General features: G+C 43.8%; 1 protein-coding gene across 1 annotated transcript; it reads right to left on the bottom strand.

Annotated features, from left to right (window-relative positions):
• Window positions 1-9,232: 9,232 nt before the first annotated feature.
• On the bottom strand, window positions 9,233-11,936 carry klhl38a (kelch-like family member 38a). The gene is made up of 3 exons (XM_061093281.1): window positions 10,581-11,936; window positions 10,003-10,108; window positions 9,233-9,522 (listed from the first exon to the last, which is right to left on the bottom strand). Exons 1-3 carry the CDS (start codon window positions 11,934-11,936, stop codon window positions 9,233-9,235), a joined length of 1,752 nt encoding a protein of 583 aa, XP_060949264.1.
• Window positions 11,937-15,979: the final 4,043 nt, after the last annotated feature.

The raw sequence follows: 15,979 nt of genomic DNA, 5'->3' as shown, positions 1-15,979 counted from the left end.
TCAAAGTTAGCAGAGTCACCAAAGAATATCAAAGAGGTGAAGTCCAATGTTTGTCGGCATAATGGGGCCGGGAACTCTAAATGTGCACTTTCAATCTTACCTGTTCAAGTGAAGTCTGTGAAAGGCAACAGAATCATTCAAACTTATGCTTTTCTCGATCCAGGCAGTTCAGCAACATTCTGCACGGAGAGGCTGGCGCAGAAATTGAGTCTGGAAGGGAAACCAACAACTGTTTTGCTAAAAACAATGGCACAAGAACGGCCTGTCAAGAGTTTGTTGGTGTCAGGTCTAGAAGTGTGCGAACTGAAAAGTAACAATTTCTTTCCTTTACCTGAGGTCTTCACTCAAAGGTCTATGCCAGTGACAAAGGACGACATCCCAACACAGGCGGATTTAAGGAAATGGCCTTATATCAGTGAAGTTCAATTACTACAAATAGACTCTGACATTGATTTACTAATTGGCATGAATGCAGCAAATTTGATGGAACCCTGGCAGGTGATCAACTCACAAGAAGATGGGCCCTATGCTGTAAAAACCCTACTAGGATGGGTAGTCAATGGTCCATTGGGAGGATGCAGTAAAGGTGTGGACAAGACCACAGTGACTGTTAATAGGATCTCCCTGGTTAACCTGCAAGAACTTCTGGTGAGTCAATACAACACTGATTTCATTGAGAGAGCATATGATGAAAAGAGTGAAATGTCAGTAGATGACAAGAAGTTCTTGAACATTGCCAATGAATCTGTTAAAGTGATAGAGGGTCACTACTGCATTAACTTACCTTTTAAAGCTGATAAAGTTACGATGCCTAACAACCGTGTGATTGCAGAACAACGCCTTTTGAATCTGAAAAGGAAGTTCAAAAGAGATCTGAATTATCAAAAGGAGTACAGAGAGTTCCTGAATGATGTCATTCATAAGGGCTATGCTGAAATGGTTCCCCCAGCACAGGTGAACAGAACTCATGGGAAAGTTTGGTATATCCCTCATCATGGGGTATATCACCCAAAGAAGAAGACCATCAGAGTAGTGTTCGATTGCAGTGCAACATTTCAGGGGACATCCCTCAACTCTGAACTACTCCAGGGCCCAAATCTGACAAGCACACTGATAGGAGTGCTCACACGTTTCCGAAAAGAGCCAGTAGCACTGATGGCAGACATACAGGCCATGTTCCATCAGGTCAAGGTCACAGAAGGTGATACAGACTTCTTGCGCTTCTTTTGGTGGCCACATGGAAATGTGGATGATGCTCCTGCAGAATTCCGAATGACTGTTCATTTATTTGGAGCGGTCTCTTCACCCAGCATTGCAAACTTTGCACTCAGAAAGACTGCAGAGGACAATGCAGGCAACTTCCCTCCTGAGGTAACAAAGACAATATTGCAGAACTTTTATGTGGATGATTGTTTAAAATCTGTGTCCACAGAAAAGGAAGCAGTAGAGCTGATCTCAAACCTCACCACAGTCTGTCACCGAGGAGGATTTCATTTATCAAAGTGGATAAGCAACAGCAGAGCTGTCCTTGCTACTGTTCCACCAGAGGACAGAGCCAAAGAGGTAAAGAAATTGGACTTGAACAAAGATCAATTGCCCATGGAGAGAGCCTTAGGACTTCAATGGTGCGTGCAAGGTGACTCCTTTAAGTTCAACAGCACAATCAGTGAACGTGCACTTACCAGAAGGGGCATCCTATCCATGGTAAGCTCAATATACGACCCCTTAGGCTTTCTGTGTCCACTTACTTTGCCAGCTAAACTGTTGTTGCAGGAACTTTGCAGACAGAACTTTGGATGGGACGTGACCATTCCCCTCACTCTATCGGAGCAGTGGACAAATTGGAACAGCAGTCTGTCAATGCTTGAAGGCTTTGAGGTACCACGCTGTTTCAAGCCAAGTCATTTTGGTGAGTCAGTGCACAGCCAGATCCACCATTTCTCTGATGCCAGTGAGCTAGGCTATGGAACAGCCAGCTATCTCAGAATGACTAACGCAAAGGGAAAAGTCCATGTAGCATTCTTGATGGGCAAAGCGAGAGTAGCTCCATTAAAAAGGCAGACCATCCCGAGGCTGGAGCTAGCCGCAGCAGCTTTGTCAGTCAAAGTGGACAGAATGCTCAAAGCAGAACTACCATCAACAAGAGATAAGTCAGTGTTTTGGTCTGACAGTACAGCTGTGTTAAAATACATCTCAAATGACCACACTCGCTTCCACACCTATGTGGCGAATAGGACATCTAGGATTAGGGAAGCCACACAAGTGTCTCAGTGGAGACATATTAACACAAAGCGAAACCCTGCTGACGACTGCTCTAGAGGTGTGAGTGCAGAGAGGTTCATGAGGAATCAAAGATGGATCTGTGGACCAGAGTTCCTCTGGTCATCAGAAGAGGATTGGCCAAATGAACCAATAGACAGGAGTCAGCTTTGTATGGATGACCCAGAGGTCAGAAAATCTGTAACAGTTAATTCCATCATGCAGACATGTGAGGAAAGGCCCACAGACAAGTTACTCAATTACTTTTCAGATTGGCTGAAGTTGAGAGTAGCTGTTGCATGGATAATGAAAGTGAAGAATGCATTGAGGAACTTGGTGCAGAAAAGAAAGGACTCAAAGAAAGACTGTCAGTATCAAAAGGCAACCAGAATAAACACAAGGTCAGTTAAGTGTGACATGAAAGAATCAATAACAGCTGAAGATCTAAAAAGAGCAGAAAATACAATACTTACCTATGTGCAGAGACAAAGTTTCCCACAGGAAATCAGCATGCTGCAAGAGGGAGCATCCTGTGTGAGAAAAGGCAGCAGCATCTACAGACTGGATCCGGTGCTGGATGGTGGCATCCTCAGAGTGGGTGGGCGTCTAAGGAGATCAGCAATGCCGGAGGAAAGGAAACACCCTGCCATTCTGGCCAAAGACCACCACGTGTCCACTCTGATCCTGCGCCACATCCATGCTCAAACTGGACATGGAGGAAGGAACCATATGCTATCCCAGGTACGAAAAACATACTGGATTGTAAAGGCAAACACTGCTGCACGAAAGGTTCTCTCTCACTGTGTGACTTGCAGAAAGAACAGAGGAAAACCTGGTGAACAAAAGATGGCTGATCTGCCAGGGGAAAGACTTGTCACAGACTTGCCACCATTTACGAATGTTGGTCTTGACTACTTCGGCCCTTTTGAGGTGAGAAGGGGCAGGAGCATGCTGAAAAGGTATGGCGTCATCTTTACCTGCATGACCAGCCGAGCAGTACATCTGGAGGTGGCCTGTTCTTTAACCACAGACTCTTGCATCAATGCCATCAGACGTTTTTTGTGTCGAAGAGGCACAGCACAACACATGAGATCAGATCATGGCACTAACCTTGTAGGTGCAGAGAGAGAGCTGAGAGAAGCACTTCAAGCCATGGAACACAGAAAGATCCAACAAACTCTAAGGAAGGACGGAGTTCAGTGGAGCTTCAATCCCCCCACTGCCTCTCACCATGGTGGGTTCTGGGAACGCCTCATCCGAATGATAAGGCATGTCTTATGTTCAGTATTGAAGCAGCAAACTTTAGATGATGAAGGCCTAACCACTGTTTTCTGTGAAGTAGAGGCAATTCTCAACAGCCGGCCTATAACAAAGGTATCTGATGACCCACAAGATTTAGAAGCCCTAACTCCCAATCACATACTTCTGTACAGAACTAACCCACTTCTGCCCCCTGGAGTCTTTTCAAGTTCTGACCTTTACCACAGAAGACGCTGGAGACAGGTCCAGTATATAGCTGAACTATTCTGGAAGAGATGGCTGCTAGAATACCTCCCCCTCCTCCAGGAAAGACAAAAGTGGTCAAGAACCAGAAGAAACTTCGTCCCAGGCGACATTGTACTAATAGCAGATAACAACGCTCCTCGCAGCTCCTGGCTACTGGGAAGAGTCTTAGAGGCCAAGCCTGATGCCAGAGGCCATGTCCGCGTGGTGAAGCTGCAAACAAAGACGAGTGTACTGGAGAGGCCAGTGTCCAAAATCTGTTTACTGCTCGAGGGTGATGACAGTTCCTGTAAGGAAAAACCTGAACACCAAAAGAGTTCAAGATAAGTTCATTTATTCACTTTGAGTTCATATTTTGAGATTATGTTTAAGATTGCCAAATGATTGAAAATAAGTAAACTGCAAGTAGAAATGGCTCATTTGTAATTTAAATAATAAATAATTGTCTTTGCCTCTACAAACACAATTAGGGGCCGGTATGTAGGAGCCATATTAACCTTTGTTATCTTTCTTTATTAGCCATGCGTGTGTGTGTGTGTGTGTGAGAGTGACACTGTCTGTAGGTGTTTTTACCCCACCTACAGGACGCCTGAACTGAACCTGAGAGGCGAAGGGTGGAGCCAAGAGGAAAGGCTTAAAGAGCCAGCCACAAGAGCATCTGGGCGTGGCTGAGCGAGGCAACACTTTTTTGACCATGTTTTGTGACGTTCAATGTGCTCTACGAGAGACTCTTTAGTTGAATGTATTTAGTTTGTTTCAAGCAATTTGTAAACCATCTTTTTTCTACAATAAATGGCCAAAGGGACCAACCGGACAAACCTCTACTCCTCATCTTTTATACATGTGTCAGGATCAAACCCAACTCAGCCACCAGTAGCAGTAAAATAGAAATTGCTGCTACACTTACGTTCCACCTTCTTGCGCGAGCTGACTGTAGAGAGAGTCTGTCATTGTGCGACCGATCTCAGGGTTGCCGGAGCCACGATAATTATCCTCCAAATACGACTATTTTGAGCCTTTGGAACGTTACTTTGCCATTTCCAATCTGGCAACATTGAGCACCTTGGCGCTTCCACTCCGTGCGCTGTTTACAACAGCACATTACATCTGCAGCCATGCCTAAACGTAAATGTAAGTTCACGGACGAACTAAAAAAAAAATACCCATGTTTTCGCCTCGGCCGTGATGCTTCGGAAGCTGAGTGCATGACATGCAGAGCAGGCACTTACGTGTCAGTGGCAAATAAAGGTGGCAGCGATTTGGAAGCTGTGCACCCAGTACAATTTCAAAAACATGACCTGCAAGGACTTTCATACCTATTTGATAGGCAATCGCCAACTCCTGGGTAAGATTCAGTCTTCAGAGAAATATGGCCAACCACATGAGGAGGACTGAAAAGTGTCTTAATTTTCTTATTTTAATATGTGGCCATATAAGTAATTTATTATTTGGAATATTGTATTTGTTATCATTATTGCTTTAATATATGAGGACTGAAAAGTTTCTTAATTTTCTTATTTTAATATGTGGCCATATAAAGAATTTATTATTTAGAATGTTTTATTTGTTATCATTATTGACATTTAAATGCCACAAAAAAGATTTGTTTTACATTTGCACTTTGCAATTTTGTTAAAGTTCAATAAATAGATGTTCATATAGTCATTTGTGTCATTTTTGTCATTTTATTTGTGACATTTGTATGCATTCACATGGTCATGGTGCGGCATGCTATACACTACATCTCCCCACGCCCCCCCCCCCCCCCCCCCCCCCGCGACGAAGTGTCCTCTTTTTTACAAACTCAAATCTGGTCACCCTAGGTAACATAAATTGTTAAAAAAATAAGATACTGCCACTAACTAAACAGATATATTTTAGCAGTTACTATGAACATTTCTGCCTCACTGTTACCATCGTTTTTCTCAAGTTCATCTTAGCAGGTGATGCTACTGAGCTGAGTTTTGAAAACTGCATCACCTAAGATTTCTTTGTCATTTTAAATGGATGTGAATCAGCCACCGTCTTTGGTTTGTAGCTCAAGATAAATTAAAGACAACCAACCTGAAAGCGTGCTCATGTTGATCCACCTGTTTTCCTGACCTGACTCAGCGACTTCACTTCCTACTTCACCCTGAGCTGTGGCAGAAGGGAGGCGGGCAAGAGGAAGTAACGGTTGGCGCCAACAGTTTCTCACGTGCAAACGCACCACAGCAGCAGAATAAGAAACTAATATTTATTTATTTAAAGTTGTAAAAGTTACTGGTTACAGATAAAACTGTAACTGCAGATTATAGAGAATTATTTATTGCTTCCAAATGTGTTATAAACAGATATGGATCTAAGTCTGTATGTCATTCATTGTTACTGCTGGAAACTTAATGAAGAAAATATAAAAGGATGTTTTTTATGAGTGGAAAGGATCATCATCTTGTTCTTTCAGCTTTTACTTCCGCGTTTAATATATTTTTGAGCCATTAAAGCTTCTATATTAAAGTTTGCTTATAACATGTACGGACTTACCCACCACAATTTAAACCTGACTAGTGCAGGATTTTAAAGATTTAATCTTCATTAAAAAGAGAAAAGAAAGAAGAGAGAACACTTGGGTTTAATTAATGCACCACAGTTCTCCTTTGTGAAAGAAGCGATTATTCATCTGTATGATTGTCATGGAGGCTGTAGTTTGTGGAGTGGTTGGCTGGTTGGTTGACTTAATCCTGCGCAGTCCGCTTTTGCGCAGGAGGAATGGAAGTAAAAATGGAGTTAGTAGTTCTACAGCAAAATGTTTATGGTAGATATTGGTTTGTATGTACAATGTGTGTGTTGCTTCATGCATGCTGCTCCTGTGTGTGCAGCCTAGCAATGAAATGTTACCCCATGATGGGTTAGTAACAGACCCTGAAAATAACCTGGCTGAGCAGTGACCCTCACACTGTTTTCTATGGACACACAGCGACGCACACAGTCAATAAAAAGTCTGAATAGGCTTCGCATTCAGCAGCAGCTCAGTGAAAAGTCCCAAAGTGTTGGTCCTAAATGCTGAAGATGAAACTTGACTCAGTGTTCAGATTTCCAAAGTTTTGTAGTTTGTCCAGATGATGATTTGGGTCAAGACACCAGCACATGGACACTCACACACACACACAGGGCTGTTGTGAGACATTCAGAGGGACCAGGCTAACGAGGGGCGACTTAAACCCACTGACAGTCTGAGCCTGCTAATATGGGCTGTGATGAAATTCCCTCCTGGGCGCTGCTCTGAGACGAGTTTCAATGTTTTGCCACTAATGGGCCGGGATTAAAACGCTAAGACAGAAATCTGATCCTAGATCTCTTCCCCTTAAGTCAGCTTCAGCTTGTTGAGCCTGGTGGTGGTTGTGTGTGTGTGTGTTTGTGTGGGTTGGGGGTGTAGCTGCATATTTTGCCCACATGTGGAGCTCCGACATGCCGGCCGACGCTCCGTATTAGAGGAATGTGCTCTGGTGGATCAAGAGGTCGCCACATGTCAGTCTCACTGTAACATTAACCCTGTGTTCTTCACCTCTAAGACAAACTTTCTGTCATAATTCTTAAAATGCCCGCGGGGGCTTCGTGATGAATGGCGAGCAAACGCGACACCTGATAGCAACGTGTGTCTGTGTCAACCACGTGCTCCTGTGTATGAAGGGAACATGACTCAGACGCTCTGCAGACAACTGGGGGAGCGTTTAAGTTCAACTGGGGACCAGTAAGCAGAGACTCAAACAGTTGTTCTGATGTGTGGGACATTCAAAGCAATAAATTCAAAACAGGATTGTGTTTGTTTTGTCACCACGTTCTGGAAAAACCTATGTTAACGTTCCAATACACACACATAAATAAATCAATCATTTATAGAAGTACAATAAGAAAAAGAAAGATCTTTCACTTGTGCAAGTAACAGCAGCACATTGTGCCCGATGCAGAGGATCAGGGTCTCAAACACACAGATGATCCATTGGGGTGACAACAGGTTTTCCATGTAAACCATCACCTGGGGTACCGATACAGGAAAAAGATGCAGTGATGATAACACCAGGGGCGTTTCAACAGGGTACGGATGCCATGCATTTGCTTGCGGCCTCAAACAGAGAGAGGTGCACCCCCCGAGAACAGCTGGTTACGTTACTCCGAAGCAACGACAATTGTGTAGGGCCTTCCGGGTCCTGTGAAACCCCCCTGGGTAACATATGTCTTCACAATCTCATTGGCTCACTGTCTTTTCTTTGTCTCATGAGTAATAAATACATTATTTTTTGAATATTTCTCAATTCTGATCCGTTTCTCCCAACCCGGCGGGAGACAGAAATGGGAGCATTTTAAGATCTTCACTGAGCATCAGGCTGAGACAAGAGGAAAGTTATTTCTCAGGAGCTAAATTTTAAACGTATGAGAAAATAGTCTAAATCTCATATTGATCTCTAATGGAGCTCACTTATGTCGAGGAGGAAAAGGACGACAAAGAAGAGAAGCTATTTTGAATTTTCCTTTCCTCTGGGACATCTGGCATCTCCCTGTGTTGTCTCGTTGTTTCCTCCGGCGATTGGAAGATTGATGTAAGATCACTGATCTCCCCAAAACCCCTTTTTCAGTTATAATTGCGCGTAGCAGGTCACTGCATACCCACCAGGCACTTTACATTCAAATATAGCAGTGTCACATTTCCATACATCATCGGATCTGCCTGAGAAGCCATTTTCTTCATGTAACAAAGACACGAGATGAAGAAGAAAACACAGAACACGCTTTGTTAGGGGGCAACAGGAATAGATCTCAGAGTCATGGAGTAAACCAACAAAGCAGGATATCGTCATTTCAATAAAACTGTTCTTCCTGGCTACATGTCAGCCATATAGACCAATAAAGATCGACCATGACTCTGCCATGGGAGCTTGTCACACTTCATCATCGTCATGTTAACCCTGTTAGAAGCATGAGGGTCATGGAGGAATGTGTTTTCTTCAAAGTGCGACTGTCTGATCGGACATTTTAATAAACACGAACAGATATTCAACATGTGTTCAGTTTTTGCAGAACAGCTGCGAGTCCTCTTCTGTGTGTAAACGTCGGGGAAATAAACACATTAACACGTTAAGTTAGCATCAAACGAGTGCAGCCGTCTGCGGAAAGAGCTTTTTGGATTCTGTGTCCGAGCAGCTGCTTGTTGTGCAGACTGCCTCTTGTCATCTCCGGGGGTTCGGTTCCCCCCCCAGGTGCCTCAGACGTGACGGCTCTGCACGTCGGTCTGAGCTCTTCTATGATTGACACCGTGAAGTCAGCCTGGATTAACGTGCCGCTAAGCTGTGAAAGAGACTGAGCCGTCTGAGAGAATGCAGTCTGTTACAAAATGGTTTCCCATTTGTGAAGCTAGAGGCCGATAGATCAGGGGGAAAGGGAGGTGGAGAACTTGTAGACAATTTTTGCCAAAAGTGGCAGATTGGATGAAAGGTCATGGTGGGTTGGGTCTGTTGGATACACAGACTAGTGGCAGGGAGCCATGGTCGAACAGCTTGTAGGGCAAAGAGCCTTTTGACGTCCAAACGTCCGTCTTTGGGTCGTAACACTCGAAGCAGTCTGAGTCCTCGATGACATCTTGGCTGTTGAGGATGCGTCCGCCGGTGACGTAGAGCTTGTTGTTGATCACGGTCGCGCTGTGGTGCATCCTTCGCTCCTTCAGATTCTCGCACTTGACAAACTTGTTGGCTTTGGTGTCGTAGGCGATCATTCGCCTGGTGTACCCTGGAAATTAGATTGTCAGGTGTGGTCAGGTGTTATGATTCTTATAAATATCAAATTAAAAACCTACAGAGCCTGTTTGCCTAGTTGTAGCTAATTCCTCTGAGCCACTGTTGTTTGAAAACGATCAAACACACAACATCTGAGTGTCATCAGCGCAATTAATATGGGCACTGCTGTTAATATCAGTCAACCCTGATTACACTGTGGTGAAATACTCACAAAACAACAAATGTGTATCAGTCCACAGCTGAAAATAATGCATGTAATGTGAATGTTGCTTAACATTGGCAAAGTGATATGAGGGAAGATGTGATGTGTCACTTTGGTTGTGAGGAGTTCAGGTGTCCCATGTCAGAGAATTCGGACATTAACCATGTTTGGAGTTCCACAGAGGAATTTTAGCCTTAAAGTCAGTAATACAATATCTGGCCTTTCACTTTGTAAACACTGGGGACAACAACTTATTAAGTCGGAACTCACCTCCTATGATGTAGATCCTGTCCTCTATGACGGCAGCTGGGGCACAAACGTTTTTCACCGTCCTCGTCTCCAGCCTCGACCACAAATTGCGAGCGATGTGATAAACCTGATGACAGACGACAAAAATTAACACTCATTCTGCTTTACAGATTCGACATGTGCTGACTTCCTAAAGAACCTAACGGGATGGTTCATCGAAAAATGGAAAAATCTCTAATTATCCACTCTCCACTATTCCGTTGGAGGGGTGGGTGAAGTGTTTGAGTCCACAGACCACTGTAAGAGTTTCGGGGTAAACAGCATTGCAGCCAAATCCAATACAATTGATATAAATGGAGACCAATTCTTCAAATGCCAAAAAACAACAGAAATTAACATAAAATGCCTCCATACTGCACCTGTGATGTCATCCGAGTGTCTGTAAGCCCAATTAAGTAGATAATGAGGGAATATTAATTTTCCGGGGAGCTAGCCCTTTAAATAACTGCTGATATACTGACAATTAAATGATGTATGCCAAGTCTGAATTTGTATGGCAACGATTCCTGGCACTTGAGTGTTGATCCACCCTTATCTACCTGAATCAGCCTGACTGGGTTCTGCATGGCGTCCTCCCCTCCAAAAACATAGATCCTCTGATCACTGGCTGCAACGGCCGGATGCAGCACGGCTGTGGGCATCGGCGCCATGGCCTCCCACTGGTTAAACATGCTGTTATACCTCTCCACCGACTGAGAGATCTGCTTGTCTACCCCGATGCCTCCCAGGACAAAAATAAAGTGCAGATAGGACACACTCTGGTGGGCGTATCGTGGCTCCGACATGGGCTCGGCAGTCCTCCATTGGTTTGTCTTGAGGGAGAGTGTGTAAACTGTGGCGCTGACCGAGTTGTCGCCTGACGTCATGCACAGGCTCAGGCCGCCGAGCACATAGAGGATGCTGTGGATGCACACGTATGCAGCTCTGTAGAGCCGCAGAGGGAGCTTGGCCAACCACTGCCAACGATGGGTCCTCTCGTCGTACAGCAGTGCTTCACGTGAGGTTTGTTCGTTGTTCTTGCGTCCTCCAACCACCACCAGTGTTTCTCTGCAGGTGTAGCGTCGAGGTGTGGTCCACAGTGGCTTGAGCTCACGGCTACACTTAGTGCTGACTGTAAGCATCAGGCGACGTACAGAATCGATGATCTCGGTGCACAGCGTGGACGACTGCACCAGGGGGTCATTGGCTATGAACTGGAAGAGGTACGTTGGGTGGATGTAGCGAAGACGGACCTTTTTGAAGAGGTCGTGGATCGCGCCGCGTCTAGAGAACGGGTCATGGTGGATCCACGCCAGCAGGGTCTCAAACACCTGCTCCTCCTCGGCACAAAGACGGTCATCTTCGAGATAACACATGAGCTCAGGGAGAGACAGCTCGCAGAAGTCCTCTGTGGCAGCAACGTCAGAGAAGCACCTCACGGCCATCTCCTTGGCCCTCTCCCTCAAGCTCTCACAGTGGAGGATCTCAGAGAGGCGGATCATGCTCAGACAGTTCTCTGGACTCAGCTGCCCCTGGAGAAACAGTGAGCAGGCCTCGAAGAGACCTCCGTAGTGAAGCATGGATGCTGCCTGCATGAGCGGCAGCACAATCTCCATCGTGATGGAGATGCAGCCCGTGTAGACGTAGTCCACGATCCCACTGATGACGCTCGAGGAGATTCCCTTCAAGTTCACGCGGGCCTGGCTGCTCTCCAGGAAGTTGCTGCAGAACATGGCGCGGAAGTATGGGCTGCTGGACACCAGGACGTTCCTGTGGCAGGGGATCTCCTGATGCTCGGTGCAGAGCAGGACGTCGGTCAGGATGCGCTCCTGCCGCAGGATGTTGAGCTGGGTGAGGAGGTTGGAGGGAAGCTCTGAGTCTTTGAAAGAGAAAACTTCACATGGTCCACAGGCCATTCTGTGGACAGAGGAAAATGTTAGACTTGTAAAAAAACTGTTGTTGGACGATAAGGCTAGCTTTATTACTTTCACAACATGGCCATAGCAGTAGAAAAACATTTTTAATTGAAGGTAATCTGTTGAAGTTGAGTTTATTGGGAAATATTTCCTGTCTTGCTGAGAATTTGATGACAAAATCAATACCAGTTTTATATCTGTGCATTATACATGAAACTACTGCCAGGACACGGTTAGCTTAGCATAAAGACTAGAAACAGAGGGAAATAGCTAGCCTAGCTCTGCACAAAGATAATAAACACACCTACTAGTGCCTCTAAAACCTGCACTTAACACATCGTCTTACTATATTAGATAAGTTAGTTTATTGTTGTTTCATAGCTCTGTACGTTTACGTTCTCCCCGACAAACCATTTCCATCCTTACACAATAACAACAGTAACAAACAAGGACATCTCATTAACGTGAAACACTGACATGCAGTAAATAGCTGGGTTAGCGGTCGGCTCATGTTCTTATTTAATACTGCTACAGCTGCACATACCAAAGCCCTCACACATCATACTGACCTGTGCCTGTGTCCCGAAGGGCTTTATGTTCAAGTTGATGTCATGTGCTGTTTACCAATTTAATTTGTAAGCTATTAAAAAATGGATGTCAACATACACTGTGGAGCTATTTGGCCCTTTTTGTTTCATGTGACTTTTATCTGGCTCATCATTCTAGCCATGTGGATCCCCGGGATGGTAAACACATTTATTTATTAGCTCCTGCCGGGCAGCTGCTCTTAATGTGAATTACTGACTCACAAGTTTCTATTTCAAACACCTTCTAATTTACCCTGATGCATCCAAGTAAGCCAAATCTCGTGTTATGAAGCTGCTCATCACTGCAAAACACTATCAGAGCTGCATCAACACACTTATCTGTATTTGTTCTTCCATCACTTATATTTCTGGACCCCTCTATGCTATTTTTCTATATGTTGTGTTTTCTTTTTGATTAACGCCACCCCTCCTCTCAGTCCGTCTCTCCCTTGTTGTCGGCTTTGTGACGACCCTGCTGTTAAAATAGCAGGAATTTCATTGGGCTATTAGCAACACTTAAGTCTTTTAATCACTCCCAGGACAGCTACTGGTTTACCCCACTTAGGGGCCTGGCCTGTCTGATATATTTGGACCACTAATCATTATTGTATACAATGAAATGCCAGAGGCTGTGAGTGACATTTTTCCACCAACAGTTTTCTCTCAGAGCTTTGAAAGAACTCCAGGTAGAGACTGAGAGCTCATTTGAATAAACTGCATCTGAATTTACAAGTTTCCATAAGTCAAATTATCAATTATGTTATTTTACATTATTCAGATAGAATTCTACCAATTTTTCCTTTGTATCACGATAATATTTAAAATAATCAGACTTATTAATAGATCATCACAAAATCTGATTATTATTATCATTATTATTATTTATATTATTATTAAGTATCAACATATGGCACAGAGTCCTTCCAGTCATGTTACAGTAGAATTGTCTGATTCAGAAGTACATATTTATTCTTATAACATATTTGTTTGTGATCATTTACTGTTGTTGCCTAATAGAAAATGTTCAATTAAATAGGATTTGTGTCAAATGAGTTGGAGTCAAATCTCTCCCTGATGAAGCTGCTGTCAGCCCATCAGCAACATCTGTGCCTGGGTGAATCCTTACCTCCCGCCCTCAGAAAGTCAACAATATCCAAGATGTCTTGTCAGTGTGGTCTGAAAAAGAATCATCTCCGAGCTCACAATAAAAAACATAGTTCAGAAAGAGAGAGTGGGTCGTGTTCTCCGGGAGCGAGAAGGAGCACGACACACAGAGACGACGAGGCTCTCTAGTGAGGAGCTGCGGCGCTCGCCATGAGGCCACTGTGTACATTCCTGCAGCTAAGAATAGTATCCTGGGCCACTGTGACTCCAGCCAGGCCTCTCATGTGACACAGAGCTGTTTGGTACCCAGTTGCCGGCTTACCAGCTTCTGCCAGGGTCCGGCGGAGGGAGTGTTTATAATAGCCAGGGTAGGGAGAGTCATCAAGGGGTCCTGAGTTAACCATCAGGCCCATCCAGGCTGGGGTTTAATCAAAGTGTCCCTGAGCTGCTAACCCTTGTCCATCTCCCTGGGCTGCCCTCCTCCCATCCCTCATGAGTGTAACACAAGATGAGGGTAAATATAGAGCAGCGCTGATGGAGCAGCTTGATCAGGAGAAACAGCTGTAAGATCTGAGCTCAGTTTACCTCAAGGTGTGCTGCTGGTTTACTGCCACCAGTCACCTGTGTGAGGTGCCAGGTCTTCAGCGGCATTGTGTGTGTGTCACCCACTACCCTGAATCGTGTGGTGGAGATTTACTGTTTGTCCTATAAAACATGATTGTCTTTTTATTAGTGTTGAATTTAGAAGAAATACCGCCCAGTTAAAAGTGACACAATATGGAATTGAGGACTGACATACAGTAAATGCAAAAACTTTATAATAAACTCTATTTATATAGCACCTTTCAAAACACAGTCACAAGGTGCTTTACAAGTTAAAAAATGTAAATTGAAGGCAAACATATAGGAAACAGTTCAAAAGCTGATTTGGTTAATGCTAAGAAAATACTGACTATTGTGTCAAAAATGTGGTTTTATTTAATGCCAATAACATTTCTTTTTTTAATCTTATTTTACTTTATATTATTTTAAATTTTTTCCTTTATCAATTTAAATATTTTGAAGCCAAAAGTTTGTTATTTCCTTTGTTATAAATAAGGATTGTCTTCTTTCTTGTCTCAAGACACTAAAAGTCTTGAGACAAGTGGCTTTTCTGTTGGGAACAAATTAAAACTCTTGCTTTATAATTTGTTTATGATTTATTTAAAGACAAAAATACAAATGTTTAACAGCTTTATGTTACCAAAGTTCTTTTTATATTTTAACGTTTCCTTCGTTGTTAATACTTGATACCATCACCTCTTCAGATCTCTACAATCCAACAGTTTGAGTAGAGAAAAAAGTTATGAAATATATATTTTTTTGTTTCCACCAATAAATTCCAGAGAGCCACAGTTCTGAATCGTTAAGGACTGCTTTTCCTCCTGGTTCACATCTCTAAAATGTAAATTTGTAATCTCACAAAGAGAGAACATCTGCAGCCTCTCTCCCTCTCTTGCACCCGCTGCTGCTCCTGAGGTGCTGAGATGAGTTATTGTCGGGTTTGTTTAGTTGCGTATGGCGAGAAACCAGAGTTACATGTGGACAGATTGAATGACACACACTATCTAGCGGAAGGTGAGCTGTCAGCAACTCAGGCATCATGACATGTGAGCATCAGCAGCTTCGGTTGACTTTGTCAGACAGTGAAACCCTAAACTCTGTTTCCAGTCAGCAAGGGACGGCTTCCTGCTCGTAGGCCGTAGTGAGCATTACAGACTCCAGCACGGAAGATGCTGAAAACCTGACAAAGAGCAGTAACCAAGAAAAGATACAGGCTAAGGTGCAAAGTGGAGATTACAATTTTCTTTTATTATTCAAAATAACTGGCTGAAAATCCTACAATCTTGATGAATAATAATAGAACTGGGGGCTTTTACATAAATTCACTCTTTTAAAAGACCTAGTTGATTAGAAATGTCCTGTCTTATTTTTGGTTTTAGTGACAATGTTTAGAAGCTCTTGGTTTCCTGTAGTTATTTGATGTATTCATGTACTTATTATTTATGTTTTTCTTCCCTAACCCTAACCCTGACCCTCTAGCTCGCAACCAACCTAACAAAAAAAGGTAATAAATAAACGTGAACTAGGTCATTTTTAAGTGTGAACTGGCACAAGGCTGAGTGGGGGGCCAGTAGCTCATTAACCCCCCCGGCCCCTCAGAGGGTTATTCCGCCCATGACCACCTGATCCGAGGAAATGAATGATGGTCACAATCATAACAACAAACGCAGGCTCATTGATTCTTAATGTTATCGATCACGACGCTCATCCGTCACGAGCTCCATTCACATCCACTGTCACTCCTCGGCC

The sequence above is a fragment of the Limanda limanda genome, chromosome 19 (genome assembly GCF_963576545.1).
Source record: "Limanda limanda chromosome 19, fLimLim1.1, whole genome shotgun sequence".
Classification (NCBI taxonomy): Eukaryota; Metazoa; Chordata; class Actinopteri; order Pleuronectiformes; family Pleuronectidae; genus Limanda; species Limanda limanda.
Note: the sequence above shows the minus strand (reverse complement) of the source record. Positions and strands in the feature narration are given on the sequence as shown.

Coding starts and splice junctions, on each gene's coding strand:
- klhl38a (XM_061093281.1), bottom strand. CDS start 11,936: ATGGCCTGTGGACCATGTGAAGTTTTCTCTTTCAAAGACTCAGAGCTT. Junction 10,109..10,580: donor ACCCAGTCAGGCTGATTCAG/GTAGATAAGGGT, acceptor GTCTGTCATCAG/GTTTATCACATCGCTCGCAA. Junction 9,523..10,002: donor CAGGATCTACATCATAGGAG/GTGAGTTCCGAC, acceptor TCTAATTTCCAG/GGTACACCAGGCGAATGATC.